At 48.5% G+C, this 22,219-nt stretch overlaps 1 protein-coding gene across 1 annotated transcript in view; it reads right to left on the bottom strand.

The window, feature by feature from the left end:
- Nucleotides 1-22,219, bottom strand: part of TMEM178B (transmembrane protein 178B) — a 373,053-nt gene that overhangs the window by 30,698 nt on the left and 320,136 nt on the right. The window contains exon 3 of the mRNA XM_007466625.1: nt 5,455-5,592. Coding sequence (XP_007466687.1) covers nt 5,455-5,592 — 138 coding nt within the window. The remainder of the gene's footprint in view (nt 1-5,454; nt 5,593-22,219) is intronic.

The raw sequence follows: 22,219 nt of genomic DNA, 5'->3' as shown, positions 1-22,219 counted from the left end.
AAAAAAAAAAAAAAAAAAAAGAACCTGAAGGTCAGAGATGGAAGAAGTCAGAGACTCTCTTCTCCTGCTGGCTTTGCATAAGCAAGCTTCCCTGAGTCCTACAGCTGCAGGGAACGAATTCTGCCAATGGCATCACGATCTTGGAAGAGGATCCTGGCCTCAGATGAGAACCCAGTGCTGGTTGATACCTGGACTGCAGTTTTGTGAGACCCTGAGCAGAGAACCCAGTTAAGCCTGCCTGGAATTCTGATTCATGGAAACGGTGATGTAACAAATGTTTGTTTTAAGCTGCTTAAAAAAAAAAAAAAGCAACCAAAACACAACAACAATAAACGTGTCATAAAGTAGTGTGTGTGCTGCAGAAAATTAAATTAGTTAAAATGTAGAGAGCAACTGGGTAGCTCTGTTAAATTGGGTGGTCGAGGAAGCCCTCTCTGAGGGGGTGACTGTTCAGTTGGAATCTGAACCCTAAGCGGAGCCAGTCATGAGGTATTTGCGGGGAAAGCACTGTGGGCAAAGTTATCAGGCCACTCCACGGCCTTGAAGTAAAACTGTGCGTGTACCGGGAGAGAGGCAGCCTGTGTGGCTGGAGTGACATGAGCATAGGGGAAGGAATAGGAAAGGAGGTGGGGGAGGTAGAATGAGCCAGATTACATAGGGTTTCCACCGTGGACTGAATGTTTGCATGCCCCCAAGTTCATATGTTGAAATGCTAACCCCCGAGACGCTGGTATTAAATGGAGGGGCCTTTGGGAGGTGATTAGGTCATGAGGGTGTTGCCCTCGTGAATGGCATTAGTGACCTTATAAAAGAGGCCCCAGGGCTTCCCTGGTGACGCAGTGGTTAGGAACCTGCCTGCCAATGCAGGGGACACGGGTTCAAGCCCTGGTCCGGAAGGATCCCACATGCCGCGGAGCAACTAAATCCGTGAGCCACAACTACTGAGCCTGCGCTCTAGAGCCCATGAGCCACAACTACTGAGCCTGCGTGCTGCAACTACTAAAGCCCGCGTGCCTAGAGCCCGTGCTCCGCAACAAGAGAAACCACCGCAATGAGAAGCCCACACACCGCAACAAAGAGTAGCCCCCACTCGCCGCAACTAAAGAAAGCCTGCACGCAGCAACAAAGACCCAACGCAGCCAAAAATAAATAACATTAAAATAAATAAAAGAGGCCCCAGAGAGTTCCCTTGGTACCAGCTATGACATCTATGACCCAGAAGGCAGGTCCTCACCAGACACCGAATCTGCCAGTGCCTTGATCTTGGACTTTCCAGACTCCAGGACAGCAAGAAATAAATTTCTGTTCTTTATAAGCTGCCCAGTGTCTGGTATTTTGTTATAGCAGCCCAAGCTAACTAAGATAGCTTCTAAAAGAAGGGTAAGGAGTTTGGATTTTAAGTTCAAGTGTAAGCTTTTTGAGCATTGGTAGATAAGTGAATATCTGATTTATAGTTTCAAAAATATTATGCCAACTGCCCTGTGAAGGACTGACTGCCCGGTGCCAGAGTCTAGATAGGAGGCTCCAGCATTAGCCTAGATAAAAGCTCACGGCAGAGATGATGGATGCCTTCCAAGAGTGGGAGGACGAGGACATGTGAGGGGGTGCTGAGGGGCGGGGCACGGGTGTTGGATGTTCACACCCATCTTGTGGATCTGTGCCCGTGAGGTGGGTCTAGGTTCGCCCGGCGAGTGAATTACAAGTAATTGTAGGAGTCACATGCTCCCTGCCACACTGCCCCGCCCCCCATGTCATCCTGTCCCTGTGCTCCTGAATCTCACTGATGACGCATCCAGACACTTCTTTCTGGCAGTTGCACCCAAACGCTGTTGTGCCAGTCTGGGCTAGATTCTCCCCTGGAGGCCATGCCAAAGGGGAAACTGGATCCCACTCACCACCCACAGCCTCCTGGCCCCACAGAGCTGCCATACTTAACTAATTGCCTCCTCTGGGTTGAGCGTTAATTAAACAATTTGTTGCTGGTCATCTCACGAGGTGTGGGGTGCCCTCTCTTTAACCCCGGAAACAGTTAAATCGAGAAAAGAGAAACACCCAGTATGGGCCACCTCCTTTCATGTGGGCTCAGAGAAGAGGTTGTGAATAGAACTCTTCTGTTTGTATTTCGGCCTTGGCCGGTTCATCAGAAGTCAACTGCAATTCCATCTTCAGACTCCTGACTTTAAGTTTACCTTTTCCACTCTTGCCAACCCCTCCTTTTCCAGCTGCTCACCACACCCACACCTGGCCAGCACTGCGGCAGTTGGTGCCCACCACCTTTCTCACTTGCGGCCCAATCTACCCCCTTGGGCCCTGGTCTGTGCTCAGTTACGGGTGCCTGAAATGCCAATCTGGGTGAAAGCTAAGGCCGTGGGGCCTTTTGGTCACAAATATCTACAGTTTGAGTGACTGCTCTGCCGTGCTCAGGAGGTTCCTGTCACAGGTAGCTGACTCCAAGCCCTTCAAAGGTCAGCCCTAGAAGATGGACTCCCGGAGGGCAGGCACCGGTCGGGCTCTGGGAGGGGTTGATGCTGACATGTCTCTCTTTGACACACAGGGTTCTACAGGACAAGGCTTCATTTCGGGGTTGGCACCCAACCTCTCAGCAGCTCTCAGTGCTGAGCGGGGACGGGGGGGAGGCACAGCTCCTACACTGAGTCTGCTTCCTCCCAGGCTCCAACTAAACCACACTCATGGGGTCAGCAGGCTGCAGCTGCCCTGGGCATTGGGACCCCCTGAAGCTGGGTCGGGCCTCCTTGGAAAGGGCACTAATTTGAAAAGGAAGAGGGTGCCTTCCCCCGCCTAGAGCTTTATCTTCCCCAAAAGACCAGGGTTCAAGGGGTCAGCTCTTAGCGGCTTTGTTCCTCTCCTACTGGGGCCTCTCTGACGGTAACCCATGAGGTGTGTGGACACCACTTTCCTCCCCAGCCTCTTTGGGGAGAGGACAGTTCTACCTATGGACACAGGTAACAAAGCCCCATGGTGGATGAGATGGCCCCACTCCAACCAGGACAACGCTCCCGTCAGGAAGAAACAGCTCTTAGGACAGCAGCTTCCCCAGAGTTCTTCTGGACGCTAACATTTTATTATGAACTATGGTTTTTCCATTAAAAAAAAAGAAAAGGAGTGCATGTGCTGGGGAAGTGGGTTTAGCTGGGACCCTCGGTGGTCAGGGCTCGATAGGCCTCCATAGTAATAATCGAAGCCCTGTGACAGCATTTCCCTGTCTGATGCTGCCTAAGGTAGTCATAAAATGGGGCGGCTGGGGGCCATCGGGGGAAGGAAGAAAACAAATCACGAGAGGTCTTGCCCAACTGATTCATCCCCAGAACATAATATTTCAGAGCTGGAGGGAAATTTAAAGGTCATCTATTCCGCCAGTTCTCACCCCTTACTGAGTGTCATCCCCAGAAGTTCGGCTTGGATTGGTCTGGGGTGAGGCCCTAGCATCAGTACTTTTAAAAGTTCTGCGGGTGATTCGACTGTGTGGTGATTAAGAACCACTAACCAGGCAGAAGGGAAGCAACACCCTCACTCATTCCCTGTGGGGAGGGGCCTCAGGTCCCCAGTCCAGCCCAAGGGCTTTCCTGGCATCCCCAGAGCCCCAGGGCTCCTGGGCGGTACCTTAGCAAATGGGGGACAGGGCTTCCAGGCACCCTCCTGCCTGCCACTGTCTGCCCCACACCCTCTTCTGGGAGAGTTCCTACCCAGGGTCTCAGGTGAGTGGGAAGTGTCCCAGGGACCCCCCCGCCCTCTTCAAGTCACAGTGATGTGTGGCCCGGCCTGGAAGGATCAGTGGGCCCATCACTCTTTCTCTGGAAGCTGTCAGAGTTGGAAGGCTTACTTAGCACCTGGGCAGGATGTGAGCCAAGTGCTGGCCTGGAGAGGGGAACGTGCAGGGGATGACGATCGCCTCGGAAGAGGCAGAGATGAAAGAGTATCAGCTCCCAGGGCTCCTGGATTTCTGCACTGCCCTGTTTGCTCAGCTTTTCTCGGATCCCTGGGAGCCCTCTCTAGAGCCTTAGAAAAGCCCCGTTTTACTGGAGCCCATCTTTGTACAACCACAAGAGTCTTAAGAGAGAACGTTCACTACAAACAGAGCCACTCCACTTTTATCTTTTCACTTTTTGGGGTCCACGGAAGATTCTGACTGGAAGGTGGAAACAAAAAAGACTCCATGCTGCTAACACCAAATATGGAAATCCCGGGCCAAGTGTGACCCTCGCTTCAGTGAGGAGGACACCCGGGTGCAGAAAAGGTGGTGCGGCTGGTTTGGGGGGCCCCCATCTCAGCGGGAGACCGGAAGGAGGGATGAAGGAGCCACCGTGCCCCTCCCTCCCCAGCCTCTGCCCTAAGTGTCACTGTGGGACCCACAGGGAGGCAGTGCTGGGCAGGGGCAGCTGACTCTGACGGCAGAGGATCTGGGAGGCACAGGGTGTCTGTGCTTTGGGGGAACAAGGATAAACGGTCAGGCACGAGGTGGAATCCTGCAACCCTCCTCCTCTCCCAACCCACAGCTCACTCACTGAACCCCAGATCTTTCCGTCCACCAGAAGGATAGCCGCCTCCTTTCTCCAGCCAGACCCACACCTCCACCGCCTGCCCCTGCTGAGACCCTGAGTCAGGCCATTCACGTGGTGTCTACCATCTACCTGATGGTGGTTTCCACGCACGGGACTGTCCTTTTCCCCCCACACATATTTCTAACTCCCTCTGTTCAAGCCCAATTCCCCCTCTTCCTAACTCCATGCAAGTCATCCATCCACTTCTCTCCGAGGAGTGTACTGTGATGGGCATACCGACGGTTAGCTTTGGCTTTAGACTGAGACTCAAACCAGGAGACCAAAAAGCACATTTCAGCTCTTCAGGGAGAAAAGAGGCACGTGTAGATAGTGGATTAACTTTTACTTCCCATGGACTGGAACCTATTCCCTCATAGCTATACAATTCTGCTTATATACAGCCCTTTATAAGGGTGGGATTGGTTCTATGGCCCTGACAGTAATAGAGGGTAAGGGAGACATGTGACAAAGGTCTAGCCCTGTCTTACCACCTTTAGAGCCTCGTTTGGAAATGGAGCGGCATTAAGACCCATAAATCAAGGGTAAAGGTACGCTTTTGAAGGGGAAACTGCCCAGATAGCACCTGCGGCCCACCCCAAAGCATAGTACGTATAGTATGTGCATAAAACGCCCAAGTATTACGTGGGTTCTCACTTGCCCCAGATCTGACACCTCGCTCAACGCCATCGCCACAGTCTTTCCCACGCCAAGTGGGCAGACGCCCGAGTGCAAGGACCAGCAGTGGAGAGTGGCTAAGAGAAGCTCAAAACATGTTTGCTGAACGAGTGAATGAAAGGGTCCCGCCGAGCCTGGGCCTTCGTCCACGTGCCCACCAGCCACTCTCTCGGAATCCCAGTAACCAGGACCCCGCCATCCCGCAGCCCCCAAGTCTTACCTCCCATGAGGAAGAGAAGCCCTGCCACATACTGCATAAGGCCTCGGTCCCAGCAGCAGCCCAGCACGCCGATGATCCAGCCAAAGAGGATGATGGCCACCGCCATGCCCATGAAGCCGGCCGTCATCCTACGCAGGTCTGTGGGGAAGCAGGCAGGCAACAGTTAGCATCAGAGCCCGGAACTCAGGGTCCAGTGCACCCCGGCCCCGGGCGAGGGGGCAGGGAGGCCACCTGCCCTTTACAGACAGGTTGGTACAACCAAGCTTCCTTTGCAGAGGACAGAGCCCCCAGTGGTGACTGTCTCCTCGCGTGCAAACACATGCTGGGACTGCGTGGTCCATACGCACAGGGAGAGATCATCATCATAGCTGTCATTTCTTTTACATCTCCTTTGTGCCAGGCACAGCACTGTTCTTCCCAAGGCTTCTCTCTCAACCTTCTAAGATGTTATACTGTCTTTATCCCTATCTGAAAAATGGAGCAAGTCGCTGAAAGCCATACAGTGAGCGGTAGGACAGGGCGACAAACCCAGATCTGTGCGGCTCCCCAGTCATAATCCAGCATTAGTCACCTCTCCGGGCAGGGAGAACCAGACAAATGGACCATTAGAGCTGGGCTGGGTCGGGTCCTGGCAGTCTGGCTGCACCTGCCTAGGACTCCCTCCCTTCCCTCCAGGGTTTGCTGGTCTCCCAGGAGGTCAGGAGTGAGCATAAAGCTGCCGCTGGCATCGCTTTCCTCCCTCTCCAGCCCGGCCCCCAGGGTCTCAGCTCCCCTTGCACGTGAGGCCGCAGGGTGGGCACCATGCTTCCTGCTCTCAGACTGTACCCCCGAGGAGGCCTCCTCAGGTCAACCCGGTTTTCCAGATCAGGCCCTTCTCCGCTCCACGCCCCACTGACCTGCCAGACAAAGCCTGGCGTAGGCACAGAGGGGAGGAGGGCCGTCTGGAAAGGTGGTATTTTTAGCAGAAGGGAGAGGGCAGAGCTGCTGCCATGTCAGCCTCATTCAGCATCTGGCTCGGCTTGGCTTCCTCCCAGTTTCAGCGCCCCCCTCCGGTGCCTCCTCCCCCCCACCTGCCTCCCCTGGAACCCGGCCTTCTTACCGCCCTCCTGGGTAACACACCACAACGGGGCTCCCAACAGGAGCCGTTTGTCTGGGCCTCTGCCCTAAGGGGTGGGAGATGGGGATTTCAGAGCAGCCTGGAGATCCCCTGGGCATTCCCTTCTCTTGGAGGAAGGGAGGGAGGAGTGTGTGACGCTGAGGACCGGACAGCAAACTACATCAATCCCACCCCCCCAACCCCCGCATCCAAGCAAGCACGGACGGTCTCTTCTCATCCCCCGGAAACGAACACCCAGGTTTCCGTGGGGAGCACCTCACAGGCATCACGTCCCCTCTCTGCCTCTCTCTCACTCCAGTGCAGAGCAAATAGAGGATCCCCGGCACAGTTTGGCTTGAGGCCTCCAGACCTCCCTGCCGCCGCCCTCACGCCGGAGATGGAATGTGGTCCACGTGCCTTGTCCTGACACTGAAGATCAGACACTGGCAGCCGCCTCCCCGCCCTCCAGGGAGGAAGCTGGCTGGGGGTGGATGGGAAGAACAGCAGCAGAGCCTCCCCGAGGAGGTGGGGGGACCTGACAGGGCCCTGTCACAGAGGCAGAAATCCACAGAGAGCCCGTTCCTGCTTTACTGAGTTCTCCTTGGTCCTTCCCACCCCTGCCGACCCGGAGTGCCTGCCGCAGCCAGGTAGCAGTCCCATCCGTTACTCTGCTCTGGGGGCTTCCTCCACTCTCCACTGTAGTCAAGGGCAAGCAGGTGATGGGAATGGGAAAAGAGAGGTCAGGGTATTTTCAGTCTAAAGGAGATTTATATCCCCTTAAACAGGTCAGGAAATTTTTCTTCTATGCCCCTGTGAAACCAATGGTTCCCTTTTCAGTAACTGGAGGGTTTCCAGGAAAAATCTCGGCCCCTCTGCCAGCACTAGAGAGGACAAACCTGCTGAAGCCCCAGAGCCCCTTCCTGCTGCACTTGGCCGGTACCGGCCCCTGGGCTGTGCAGACCCATGGGAGCAAAGGCACTGCCCGGGGGGACTGAATGGAGATGGGGTCCTGTAAGGTGTGTGCACTTGGGCCAGGGATGGAAAAGTGGGCTGGGCAGGAAAAGAGAAATGCAAATCATTAAAAGAGGAAAGCGTATTGCTGTTGGTGGACGAGAGCAAAGTGCTTTACTTAGAAGAAAACAGAGCAAAAGGCAGGAAGGGAAATGGAGAGAATAATTCCTCTTCCAAAAGTCCTGAGACAGATAACAGTCATCTGTGTCCCAGGTCAGGGAGGGCTGTGCCTCCAACACAGACTAGGTACACTCTGCTGTCTCCCAAAGGCTTGGTCAACAAAAGCTGAGGGTCACATTAAGTTGTTGATCTGGAAAGAAGGATGAAAACCAGAGGTCAGGTCTGAGTATTTTCACTGACCTGGGAGGATATTCACCATCATCCTGTGAGCCTGATTTTGCTAGAGCCATGCACGTACAGCTGGTTATTTTGCCCTCAGCCCCACGTGGTAACTCAGGGCAGCTGCAGCAACAACTTATAAGGTAGGTAGGACAAGAAATATTCCTATTTTGCAGGATTTAAAGAAGTTAAATAATTTATTAACAGTCTCAAACCAGTGAACTAAAAAAAGGAGTGAGTTGGGTTATTGAGTTGTGTGGGAAAGTAAAGTTAAAATGTAATTAATGTATCTAGTATTTCTTCCTCCCAAATTAAGCCAGGATTATAGTTACAAGATTTTTTTTTTTTAAGACAGAAATTCACACAGAAGGGGAAACTAGGAAAGGAGACAGCGGCAACAGAAGATTGGAAACCGTAAAGCTGAGAGACAGTATAATTGCCTCGGCAGAACTAAAGAGCTAAGGCGAGAGCCAGCAGGGGGGAAGCTGAAAACCATCCTGCCAAATCCCCAAAAGGCTCAGGAACTGGCATCAAAAACCACCTTTGGATCAGGAAGTTAAGCATAGGAGAGGGAGATAAAAACAAGGATTTGGTACAAGTTGTTTGAGCTGGAACTAGAACCCTAGCTCCCCTCACCCACTCTACACCTCTGGGGCTACCCCCTTTCCCCCACCCCCCAGGGTGGAGTGGGCATACTTAGGACTGGGGCTTGACAAGCTCAAGTGAGGGCTGGCCGGCACAGCTGAGGGTCATTATGCACAGAGCAAGTGTCTGCGCACATACAGAATGTTGAATGCTTACCCTTGAGACCCCAGACCTCGTCTGCCTGGCTCTCAGAAGCAGACTGCCCTGCCTTTGCCCTATAGCCTGGAAGCTGGGAGAGACCTTTCTGGTGATGACCAGCACAAGAGAAAATATCTAGACACATTGCCACTGTGTGTTGCGAGGGAGGCATAAGCAGCCACTCCAACCATCTACAGCGAAGCTTCCCATTGGCAAGCCCACCCCCGACTCAGGGCTTCCGGGCAGCCCCAAATACCTGAGAAAAGCTATAAGCTGTGAGAAGAGCTTGAGGAAACAAACTGCAGGGAAAAGAAACAATAATTAAAAATTATTACTGGGAAATGCAAATCAAAACCACAATGAGATACCACCTCATACCTGTCAGAATGGCCATCATCAAAATGACCACAAATAACAAATGTTGGTGAGGATGTGGAGAAAAGGGAACCCTTGTGCGCTGTTGGCGGCAATGCAAATTTGTGCCGCCACTGTGGAAAACAGTATGGAGGGTTCTCAAAAAACTAAAACTAGAACTACCCTATGACCCAGCAATTCCACTCCTGGGTATATATCCGAAAAGAACAAAAACACTGATTTGAAAAGATACATGCACCCCAGTGTTTAGAGCAGCATTATTTACTGCTGTAATAATATGAAAGCAACCATATTATTGTCAAGATATGGAAGCAACCTAAATGTCCATCAACAGATGAATAAAGAAAATGTGATATATATATTTATACACACACACACAATGGAATACTACTCAGTATTCTATTAAAAAAATAACAAAATTTTGCCATTTGCAGCAACATGGATGGACTTGGAGGGCATTATGCTAAGTGAAACAAGCCAGACAGAGAAAGACAAATACTGTATGACATCACTTATATGCGGAATCTAAAAAATACAACAAACTAGTGAATGTAACAGAAAAGAAGCAGATTCACAGATACAGAGAACAAACCAGTGCTTACCAGCGGGGGGCTGGCAGGGGGAATACAGGGGTGAGGGTGGGAGAAACAAACTACTGGGTGTAAGATAAGCTCAAGGATGTATTGTACAACATGGGGAATATAGCCAATATTTCATAATAACTGTAAATGGAAAGTAATCTTTAAGAATTGTATAAAAAATTTTTATACAATTATTTTATACAAAATTGTATAAAATAAATTTTAAAATTATTAATATCCCCAAGAGACAAGAGAAGAAACACAGTTTGCCTCCATGAAATACAAACAGGATACTATTGAAAAGGACTCTCTGAAGAACAAAAATAATACCTTATAATAATGGAATCAAAATCATTGAAATGAATATTATAAAATCAATTCTGATTTATGGATTAACAGTCCTATCTTGTTCCAAAAGATTTAGGAGTCTTACAAAATGCACACAGTCTAAGAGGATAAAAATAATCAACAAGGAAATGAAGGAAAGAGAAAATAAAAAAATAAAAGACGATGAAGCCAGATATCACATTCACACACAAAATTTGGTCCACGATGTCCTTAGAAAGGTTATTATAGTCACCATATTTGGATTTAAGGCATTAGATATTATTTTGATTATCTTTAAATCTTTGTTGTTTTTTATTTGCATTTGAGAAAATCCCAAAGGCCACTCTGCCTATGGAATGACTCACATATAGATGGCCCCATTCCTGCCCATCTGCATTATCCCATGTGTCAATTTCACTTCTTTATGAGTAAGAAACTGCCTTTTTTTACTCTTTGTGATTGCTCACTGTGCTCACAGCAGTACTTTGCACCCAGGAATTTACATAGCTTGTACAGTTAACCCTTGAACAAAGAGGGGAGTTGGGGCACCGACACCCCGCACAGTGGAAAATCCACGTATAACTTATCGCCGGCCCTCTGTACACTTAGCTTCTCTGAATCCACGGTTCTGCATCCATGGATTTAGTCAACCACGCATGTTGTGCTACTGTAGTATGTACTCTTGAAAAACACCCGCGAATAAGTGGACCCATGTAGTTCAAAACTGTGTTGTTCAAGGGTCAACTGTTATTTCTTTTCCCGTCTTTTCCTGCCTGTTTGTAGAAAGAAGGAAGGAGGCAAGGAGGGAGGGAGGGAAGGAGGTGGTGGGGGAGGAAAGGAAAAAGAAAAGGAAAAAGAAAACCTAACTCAACTATCTGAAGCCATGGGAAAATATTATGCAGGGTCAGCCTAAGAATAATCCCCTTGGAAAGAACTTGGAATAGTGAGTTGGGCAGGCAAAGGCTGAGATAAAGAAAAATCTTCTCATGAATTGTGTTGGGTTTGAGTCTAATATCTGTATTCCACGACCGTAATGTTTGACATTCTAATGTTTGAAATGAGAAAGGTGCATTCTAAACTTTCTAGAAAAAGAATTTAGCTCAGTGCAGTGGAAAGGAGAGGGCAGAAGGGGGTGGACGATGAGGACAGAGGAGGAAGAAAACCAGGAGTACCATTAAATAGAAGCAGAAAAAAGCCGTTCTCCCTCGTGGAAAAATTTTTATTTTGAAGTTAACACTCCTATTAACATTTAAATTGAAAGGTATTGCTTGCAACTCTACATAGGAAACCAGGATATCTGCATTTAAATAAACACCACTCAGAGAAGGAAAATATATATGGGCTCTGAATTTCTTTCTATTTGCTCTTTAAAGAACTCGTACAAAAAAACTGATGAGGGCTGGGATTTCCTTCTCATTAAAAAAACTGAGATGGTCGGGATAAGTATGTGTTAGACCTTGCTGTGTCAGTAAAGACAGGAGATGGGGAGGGCGGACACTATATTAATGGTCCAGGGTGAAGAGCATGGCGAAACCAACAAGGTCATGGTCCTCTTCTGCTGGCCACGCGGGGCACCTCTGCCCAATATGAGCACTGCCTTGGCTACAAGGATGGAAGAGTGTCAGCTGCCCTGGTAGCTGGACATGCATTCACAAATTAATCAGTCCCTTTGGGGTTCAAGGTCACAAGAACTGGAGGGCAGAGCAAGGTGGTGAGGACAGAACTCAGTGCTTTTGCCCCAAGGGATCAGTCTGGAAGGGGAGAAGTGGAGAGAGATAGTTGGGCAATGAACATGTTAGCCATGGGATCAACTCAGGACAAACTGATTCACAGGGGAAGGAATATTCCAGGAACGAATTACTGCACAGCAACCATCTCTGAAGGAAGTGGGGCTTGATTCTGGGTAACCACACAGAGATTCAACAGATGCGGATGCAAGCACGGATTCTTGGAATCAGGCTGCCCTGATTCAAATCCTGGCTCTGCCATGTACTGGCTGCGTGAACTTGAGCACGTTAGTCCCTCTCTCTGGATCTCAGTTTCCACATCTATAACGGGAGGTTATAACAGTGCCCACTTCAAAGGGTTATTAAGAGGATTAAATAAGTTATTATGTATAAACTGCTTAGAATAGTACCTGGCACAAAGCTAGAGCTATACAAATGTAAATAGAAATGGAAGACACTTAAATTAAAGCTGTTCTCTTTTTTCATACACCACACCTCTCACACGTGCTGTACAAGAGCACACAAGAGCTAAGCAGCATGTTGGGGTTAGCTCCTAATTAAGGATTTGGTACCCAGAGGGGACAGGTTTCTGGGGTCTGTTCTTGTACCTCTCTCAGGTACCAGGAGAGGCTGAGGTGAAGGCTTTATGCATCTATTTGTTAATACTGAGATGCATCCACCCTAGAGTGGTGATGCTTCTTATCCTTGGGGGACCCAAAACAGCTAGAGGCCACGGCAGCTAATAGCAGAGGTGCCGGGGGCCATAGGGGCTTCTTGAAACCTGGGCTCTTGCATTGAGCACTGTACTGATCTAAAAGGAAGAGGCATGGGGCAAGACCATAGCTTTTCAGTGATCTAATTAGTTAACAGTGAAACAGAGAAGTAACTCACAAATCTGGAGTAGGAACCTATGTTGATGTCTTCTCTGTATATATGATTAAAAGGTTTTGCCTATGGCTTTCTTCCAGGGTATAGGTTGGTTCAGCATCGTGACGTAGTTGTATTTAAGAAACCATTTTTATGTGAAAACAAAATAGTTCTTGGGTTTCCATAAGAAAGTGCCCTCTGCCCATCCCTGTGCCTCCACCTTTCTCCAAGAGCCCCATGTTCCAGTCATGAAAAAACTGCAGTTCTCTGAAAGGCTTGGCACTTTCCTCCCTTTCCTTGATGGCGCTGTGCTCTCTGCCAACATGGCTGCCCACATGTTCCACCAGGCAAGCTTCTCATCATCCTTAAAATTTCCCTAAAAAGTAAATGTCTGGGAGGCTTCTAAGGTGCTTTAGCCGACACTGGCGTCCAGCGCTCCAGGCTCCTGTAGCACTTGGCTGATAATCACTCCTCTAGCACTTACCACGTCTTACTGCAATTATTTATGCCTCCCTTCCTCCAGCAAACGTGAGCTTGTTCAGGGCTGTGCTCGTGTCTGGTTTATTTTGTCTTCCCAGTCCCCAGCGCGTTGCCCGGCAAAAGCAGGTGCTCAATAAATGTCTGCTAAATGAGATCACCATCCCACCCTGTAATGATTACTAAAACTGTATGCACCATGCACTAAAGCAGAGTGAAGAGGCTGCGCTTACCCAATTCAACCCACTTCAGTGACTCAAACGTCACTGTGACTTGAAGCCAACTTCTCTCTCTTCCAACATTATTTTTAAAAGCCAGCATTAATTATTGCTTAACAATTCAACGTAATTTTTTGCTTTTGTTTTTTTGTGTACACAAAGAAAACATCAACATAGGTTAGGTTTCAGATCGCACAGAGCCATGCAAATGGGGGCTCCTTACCATAAAGTTTAATGAGCACATGTGAAACCCCACAGATCACGATCCCAACAGACCTTTCTGTGCTGTCCCCGTCCCCACAAGTCAGGAAGAGATCATGGGGGAAGGTCGTTGCTGTAGAAATGAGAAGTGGTTTTTGGGTCAGAAGACGGGCTTGATGCTTCCTGCTCTTCCACCCTACCTCCGGATTAGAGAGCTGCCATAAATAGGGACATTATGTGATACAGCCATATACAAATCACATCCATTGTCAAGACAAGGGAAGGCAAATTGCAAAATTTGTACCCGCCTGATGAAAGAAAGCTAGGTCAGCAGCTAAAGCAAGTGCCTGGAGAGAAGAAAGAATGGGGAAAAAAACCAGAACTGAGAGGCAGAGTCCCAAACCAAAAAAACTTCAAGAACGACTCCCTTCTCCCTGCTGCCACACTGCTGAGCCAACAGCAGAAACTGCAGACAGGAATGATGAGAAGGAAACTACAGTGCAGCCAACCAGATACACGTGAGTCGACCCTCTGGGTGCCCAGTTCTCTGTCCTCGGGGGTCTTCCTGCCGGGAACGATGAGCTAAACCAATACAGTCACTATTCCACCCTAGAGAAGCTCCCAACTCTCTTCTTCTAGATCACGTGTCACTGACAGCTGCTCTGAGTGCAGAGGACAGAAATCGGGGTGGCAAGAATGTGTCCCCAGAGAGTCCCCACAAAGCAATGAGAAGATAGGAGCTGTAAGACACATGGGCACCCTAGAGGGCACTATGCTTTCCAGAAACATGCTGCAGGTGCCTGAGAATTGGTTGATGGCAAAGAATTTGAAAGGCCTGGGGAAGGGGAAGATAAATAGGAATGAGCGTTTATTGTGCATCTACTATGCCCAAGGCGCTGGGCTGGGCAATTTACACAGGACACTCCCGTGAAGCCTCCCAATGGCTCTATAAGGAAGATACTATTTCTCTCATTTTGTAGACTTAGCTATGGAGACAATGGAATTTCAGTGGATCAAGGTCACACAGCCGTTCAGAGGCAGGCCTGGGAAACGGCCTCCCTCTGCCCATGCCCTTTCCACTCGATTCCATGCCGCTTCAAACCCCAGAAGAGAATTTAACATTCAGTAAAATGCAATGGAATATTATTCAGCTGTTAAAGTTACTCTTCTGGAGAATGTCAGTGACCAGGGAAAAGTTCATGACAGAATATTAAATGAAAAATAATGCACAAGCCTATCTATTCCATACAACCCCTAGGCTACGGGTGTGCATACGTGCATCCATGCATGTACACCCACGTGGGAGAAGCAAGGGAGAGGTACCCCAAATGCTAACAGGGAGCCTTTCTGGGTTGTGATATTTGGGGTGTTGTTTGTTCTTTTCTACAATGAGAATGAATTCCTTTGACAATGAAACGTTGAGTTCTCTGGGAGATGTAGGCTTTACGGCTTTTTAAAGTTCTAAGTACAAATAATGAGGCACACCGAACTGATAGAAGACGTTGATCCCAGGCCTGGCCACAGATTCCTTCTCATGAGTACCCCCTTCTTAAAGACACACTGCCACTAAGTAGTTTCTTTAGTCTTTTTAACAGTGAAAGCAAAAGACTTGCCAAGCTCCTCTTTGGCCAACAGTATGGACTGTGGAAATACTTGCCATTGGAGGGCAGTCCTTCCTTCACCTGGCAGCTCCAGCTCAGGCCAGCACAGGAATGGGGCTCTAAGATGTCAGTGCCCTCCGCTGCCATTTTTTCTGCATGTGATGCTGTCAGGGAGGTGTGCGGGGCCCCTCAGTACTCTCTCTCTGACTAGATCCCATGCTTTAGGGGCTAGGCACCTTGCAGATACCCTAGAACCTCAGACGGCTCACACGAATGTCTCTATAGCAATCTTCTCACCCTCAAATGTCCCTTCCACTAATGAGGTTCCCAGGAACAAGCACAGCAATTTCTGTTTGAATGACACGATGGTGCAGAGATAAACAAAACACTGAACTTGATGTCAGAAGACCTGCATTTGAGGCCCAGCTCTCCCCGTGTTGGCTGGTATGCATTGTACAGGTCACACCAAACTCTTAGTTCTGAGGCCTAAGAACAATACAGAGAGAACAACAATGGGGCAGAGAACAGTGGATGGTGAGCCCCCTGCTCCCTCCATATCCTCCAGCTGTGTGGGCCATACGGCAGCCAGGGCTACAGGTAGGTGCTGAGGACTTGAAATCGTCATCAAGCACCTGAGCTGAGACATGTACATGTAAAATACACACCAGCTGTCAAAGACTTGGTATGAGTTTTCATCAAATATCGGAATAATCTGTATACTGATTACATGTTGATGTGACAGTATTTTGGATATACTGGAGTAGATAAAATATGTGATTAAAATGAACGTTATTGTTTCTTTTTACACAGTTAATGGGGCTAGTAGAACACTTTAAATTGGATTACGGTTTGCATTATATTTCAATGGACAGCACTTTTTGCTTTTGAATTTGCTGTGTTGGCAACACAGCATTTATTTATTTAACATCTTTACTGGTGTATAATTGCTTTACAATGGTGTTAGTTTCTGCTGTATAACAAAGTGAACCAGCCATATGCATACGTATATCCCTTCCCTCTTGCGTCTCCCTCCCACCGTCCCTATCCCACCCCTCTAGGTGGATGCAAAAGACCGAGCTGTTCTCCCTGTGCGATGTGGCTGCTTCCCACTAGCTATCTATTTTACATTTGGTAGTGCATATATTGGACAGCACTTTCTGTTTTGGGGTTTTTTTTTTTTTTTTTTGCTGTACGCGGGCCTCCCCCTGCTGTGGTCTCTCCCGTTGCGGAGCACAGGCTCCGGACGCGCAGGCTCAGCGGCCATGGCTCACGGGCCCAGCCGCTCCGCGGCACGTGGGATCTTCCCGGACCGGGGCACGAACCCGCGTCCCCTGCATCGGCAGGCGGACTCCCAACCACTGCGCCACCAGGGAAGCCCAGCACTTTCTAAAGAGAAGGGTAAGACATCGGGCAGAACTTGCTACGAGGGTTTTGCAACTTGCAGTGTACTCTCTACCTTCAGTTTACACCCAGAAGGAGATTAGGGGGCAGAGACTGAGGAGCGAGGGCTCTTAGAAGAGAGTCAGCAGAGGGCTGAGTGTTTCCCTTCCTCCCACGATAGCTTCCCCACTCCCAGCACCACCTCCTCAAGCCAAGAAAAGGGCCCTTGGGAGAACCATTTGGAGAGCGGCACACAGGTACCCTAGAGTTTAGGACACAGGGCATGGTACCTACATGTGGCCCAAAAAGATGAGGCGAGAAGCTGGTTAGGGTTGCCCATGAAAGCAAAGACAAAGCTCCGCATCCAGAGTCTGGCTGGGGAACGATCCTGTGCTTTCTCCACGGGCCAAGTGGAGGCCAACGAAGACTAAAGGTTCCTAGAAAAGACGCGACCCAAGGGCTTCACCTGGTAGGGTGTGATGACTACAACAGAGTCCTGTGAGGGGTAGCACCAAAACTGGGGGCTGAGGAAGGAGTGGGACCGGGTCAGCTGGAAGGTGTACTGCCCACATCAGGAGACGATGAGGTGTGGTCAAGTCACTGAGAAGCTTTTCCAAAGGAATCACAAAGGTGCCCTGCAAGAGACAGATCAGCACTTGGGCCTTGCTGCATGCAGGGCACCAACAGACAGCAACGCCACCAGGCAAACAAGACCCCGTGGGCCTTTTACCTATCGTTCTCTCGACCCCCTCCCCCGCCCCAACCCTAGACGAAGCAGAAGTAACAGAGCTAAAGGGGGGCAGGTGGAACAATGCTGAAGAGAGAGCAGAACAGACCTTCTTTCTTACTAAAGGTTTCCAGGAGGGGGTCAAGCCCATGCACTGGGGAAGGAAGAAAATTTAAACCAGATACAAGACTGACATTCTGATACTAGATCCGCCCCCAATGTTAATATCTACAAATGCAAGTTTACTAATACCTGAAGGCTACCCAAAGGAACTGTGGGATCTCCTATAGATGTCAACTAAGAACGGGAGATCAGACAGAATGGGGCTAAAAAGGTGGTAGTGAGAATAAAAGTTGTAGATGCAGGCTTTTCAATAAATCGGTTAAAAATGATCTTATACAAGTCATATCTGAAACAAGAATGAGAACAATACAGCCAGCATTTTTCATGTGTCAGGCATGTCCTAAGCACTTCCTATACATTATCACATTTAATCTTCCCAACAAATTGATGAGTTTATAACGCTCCTTTTATTGATGAGATAATAAGTAACTTGCCCCAAGTCAGGCAGCTTGCAAGTAGGAGACTCCAGAACCCAGGCTTTTAGTCACTTTGCTCTGAAGTCTCTTGGAGTCATTGACCAAGTGACATCTGTGACAACAGCCCTTGGTAAACTGTAAAGTACCACCACAAATACCAGTGATCATTTATGTTCACTGGCAGGCTGCAAGGCAGAGGAACAAACACAGTGCACCCAGTGGCCGTTACCGGTATCATCTAATGTGTATCTAGCAGTCTCAGGGCACACTGGTCATTACAAACAACATGGGAAATCCAAGACAAATAACTTCTCCCCCTCCCCGGCCCTTCCCCAAGCCTTTAAATTTGCAATCCAGGCAAATTTTGTTTTCTAATTTAGAAGTATGATAATGAAGGGCCTAAGAAGTGTGTGCTTTCCTCTGGCCACATATAAGCAGAGAGGTTTTCCAAAGCCCATGTGCATGCGGTGGCAGGAACAGGCAGTGTGACAGAAGGAAAAAAAGGGTGCTTTGGAGTAGTAAGGACCATGGAATAGCGGGAGAGCACTGCCCTGGGCAACAGATCTGGTCTTTGACCCCTGCTACAAGTTTTATTACTTTAGGTAAGTCCTATAATTGCAGGGTTCCTCTGCTTTCTGAAATGGGGATAATAATACCTTTCTTTCCTGCCTGGAGGTCTGGGGGGTAGGCCAGATCATTCTGCTCTAGCAGCTGTGATACTCAGCCCCATTTTTGCAATATGCCAGCCTGTCTTTAGCTCAAGAGACGGAGCACAATTCAAAAACAATGGGTACATTACTAAAACACTAATACTGCATCCTGGGGCCATTTCTGAGGAGTGCTGAATGATCATAAATCAAGCAGATAACATAAATCAAGGGAGGCTGTACGCCTCCCACAAGGCCGGGAGTCCCGGGCATGAGACACAGAGCCGCCTCCTCTGCGTGGTCAACCTTCCATCCCCTACTCTGGGTCTCTCCCTGGTAAGGGGATGCTTGGTAGTGATCATTAGTGAGTGAGTGGACTTGGATGACCTCTCTTTCCCCTTATGCCTTCCTCTGTGGCTCTCCTGGCTTGTTTTTGGAGGCTTCCTGTGACCCAGGCTTCTTTGGCAGATGGTTAAATCTCATTCAAATAAAGATCTTGCCAAGAAAAGGGCCTCTGTAAGGAAACTAAAATTCTATCATACCCTCCACTTAAAAACAATTCATCAACAGAAATTCCCTCTCTGGGGTCAACTTATACTCATTTATTCATTCATTGCATGTTTAGCAAGCAGCAGCTATGTTCAACAACAAAACTGGGTCCCTGGCTTCAATGAAAGGTACTTTCCAGGGAGAGAGAGACAAACGATTTCCATATACGCATACGTATCACACCATGACAGGTGGTGACGAATGCTATAAAGAAAAATAAAGTAGGTAACAGGGATGAAATGTAATGGGGCAGAAGTGGGGGAGTTGCTAATTAACAGAGGGAGGTTAGAAATGATCTTAATAAAGTGACACTTCAGCAGATACCTGAGGAAGTGAGGGAACAGACAGGTGGATATCTGAGGGAAAGGCATTCCAGGAAGAGGGAATAAGAGAAGCAAAAGCACTCGAGCAGGAATCTGCTCGGCATATTTGAGGAACAGTAGGGAGACTTCTACATAATCCTGTAGGATGTTTTTCTCTTCCCAATTATTAGTGTAACATGCTGACTTAGAGCCACGTGATAAATCCTAGTGATGGTTTGGAAGCAAAGAAGTACTTGGTATAACCAGCTAAGTTCTCTGGCAACTTAGTGAAAGAAAAGCAGTAGAACTGATAGGAACTGGTGACTAGTTAAATATGAGAGATGAAGGAGATACATCATTGATGACCCCCAGGTCTCTGGCTTAGATAAGGGGGAAAATGATGATGTCACTGACCCAGATACAGAGTAAAAGCAGCAGCAGAGAGTGTTGCTCCTGTTTGAATTCAGTTGTATTTTTATTCATTTTTTGGAGGGGGATGGGAGAAAGAATGCGAAGGGCAGGTCTTGTAGGAGAAGAGAGGATGCTGAGGTCAGTTTGTTAAGCATTTGACAGACATCTAACTGGAGATGTCCCTTATGGCACTTCTCATAAAAGTGAGAAGAGACAAAGGCCAAGGACAGAATCAGAACATCGATATTTAAGGGATGAGGAGAGGAAATCCGGCCTGAGGGCCAGCATGGGAGGGAAAGGAAGAAAGGTTTCAATGATGGCTAATGATGCCGGGATCAAATAAGACCTCATGTCAGAAAACAGTCAGCAAAGGCTTGCCGAGCACCGACTGTGTGCCAGGCATTGTGCCAGCCACACGGAACACTGCAGTTCGTAAGATTGGCATGGTCTCTTCCACACAGAGCTCACTAGATTCACAACTAGGAGGTCCCCGCGACCTTGGCATGGGCTCCTGGAGTGGAAGTCGACCTCATTGAGTTCCTAGGAATGAATAGGAGGTAAGGAAATAAAAGTCACTCATTGACACTCTGCTTTCAAGTGGCCTGACTCTAGTTAAGAGGAGGGGAACGGAGAGACACTTAGGATGGAACGTGGAGTGAGGGGGACTTTTCTTTTCCTAAAGTCTTTAAGACTTGCATGTATTTCTATGCAGAGGGGAAAGAATTAGCAGAGAGGATGAACCCGAAGATATCAGAGGCAACACCCTTTCACGTGCTCTGAGTCTTATCCAGATCAAAAGAGCAGACTCGCACCCAAACGCAGCCAAGTCCCTGGTTCCACTTGACAAACGAGGGCAGCACAGCCTGGTGGTGAGAAACGCTGAGCCTGGGGGTCAGACTATTTGGGCTTGAATTCCAGATCTACCACTTACTAGCCATGTGACCTTCACGGCTCTGTGCCTCAGTTTCCCCATCTGCAAGCAGGGATAATAACAGTTATCCTCAAAGACTATTATGAGGATATTTTTATATCACTTAGAGGCTGGCCCAAAGTAAGTGCTATGCAAGTGTTGGGAAAGTAAAGTCTAGAAACAGACACACAATGTACACAATCGAAGCTTGGTAGAATGGGAGGAGGGTTAGAAAGTGGGTGAGTACACAGGTGAGTATATATCTTTCCTCCTCCAAAGCCATGCAGCGCTCAGCTCAGAACCCCACCTTCTCTGAAACTCTCTTGGGGAGTTCTACCCAGAATGACACATTCTGTAGGAAGTACCCAGCATGGAGCATATCTGTGGGCCGACCTCTTACTTACGGCACATTCATCCATTCACTGACTCATTCATTTGTTCATCACCCACAGAGGTCCATCCGTCGTCCAGGTATTGTTCTACAAAGATGGACAAGACACTAGCCCTTCCCTCGAGAAGGCTGCTGGTCCAGAAAGCCTTGGGTCTTCTCTCCTGCTGTCTGCCATGTCTGGTGTGGTCATTCAATCGCTTAGAAACTGGGACAGCATCATTTCTTCTCTGTGTCTCTCAGAGCATCTAATACACAGTAGGAGCTCCAAAACCCCACAGGATGGAGGAATGAATGTCTATTCCATTCTGTAGGCACCCGAATGAGTAGAAGCCCACACTGTCTCCCAGAAGATGAGTTATCAAGGGGGAAAGGAGCTGACGCTTCTTTGTCCCTTACTACGTGCCACGCACCGTTGACAGTACACCACTCACTTAGAGCCCGTGGGTGAGAAAGAGCCTTTCCTACTCCTTTTGTTGAAAACTGATGCCTAATGGCTTCATTTTCATGTTTTCAAATGTTTTCCATTATGTATGGTTTGCTTTCTATGCTTGAAGTGTCTCACGTGACTGGAAACATTTTTCATGCTTCACGTGTAGTCAGTCGCTTTGGGATTTTGCCAGTGTTTGGCTGTTGGGTCTTTTGTTAAGTAAATGCTTGTTATGTACTTTGGTTCTGCAAGAGAAGAGCAAGCCCACCCCTCTGGCCCCGTGTGCACACTCTCTCACTCTGCCCTCGACGTTATCTTTGTTCTGTGGCAGCCTATCAAAGCCTGTTCCAGCAATGTGCCTATTAATAAGGCCAGGGTCATCGGCAGATGAATGAAAACCCAGAACCAAACAGGAATCATTGGGCAAAAACATTTTTTTTCAGTTCTTCCAGGGGAACTAGTGTTTGGTTTACCTCCAAGTTAGAATAAATAAATAAATGGATCGTGGATTTTCTTTTTTAAATCATGATGGACAAAATATTGAAGGCAAGATGTTTATATATTGGTAGCCCATCTTTTCTACCCCTCCAATGACTTCTAAAGGAACAATAGCCAAGTTGTGTAGCCTACGCTAGCTCATCAGGTCTTTACACTTCCCGTGTCCTCCCGCCCAGCATCACAAAGCAATTCTCAAGTTCAAGATTCATTTTGGCCTTCTGGGGACAACTGTCCTTGGCACTGGAAAAGGGAAAAAAGAGTCAGGGGCTTCTGGGCTTGTAGCATTTGGATGCAGGGGTGGGGGGAACATTCCCCTGGACTGCAACTCATGGGTCTGTGGGTAGAATGAACTCTGCTGGCAGAGTCACCTAGGTGTTCTTG

Source organism: Lipotes vexillifer, unplaced genomic scaffold (assembly GCF_000442215.2).
Source record: "Lipotes vexillifer unplaced genomic scaffold, Lipotes_vexillifer_v1.1 scaffold71, whole genome shotgun sequence".
Classification (NCBI taxonomy): Eukaryota; Metazoa; Chordata; class Mammalia; order Artiodactyla; family Lipotidae; genus Lipotes; species Lipotes vexillifer.
The sequence above is the reverse complement of the archived record's forward strand: the minus strand, read 5'-3'. Positions and strand labels throughout refer to the sequence as shown.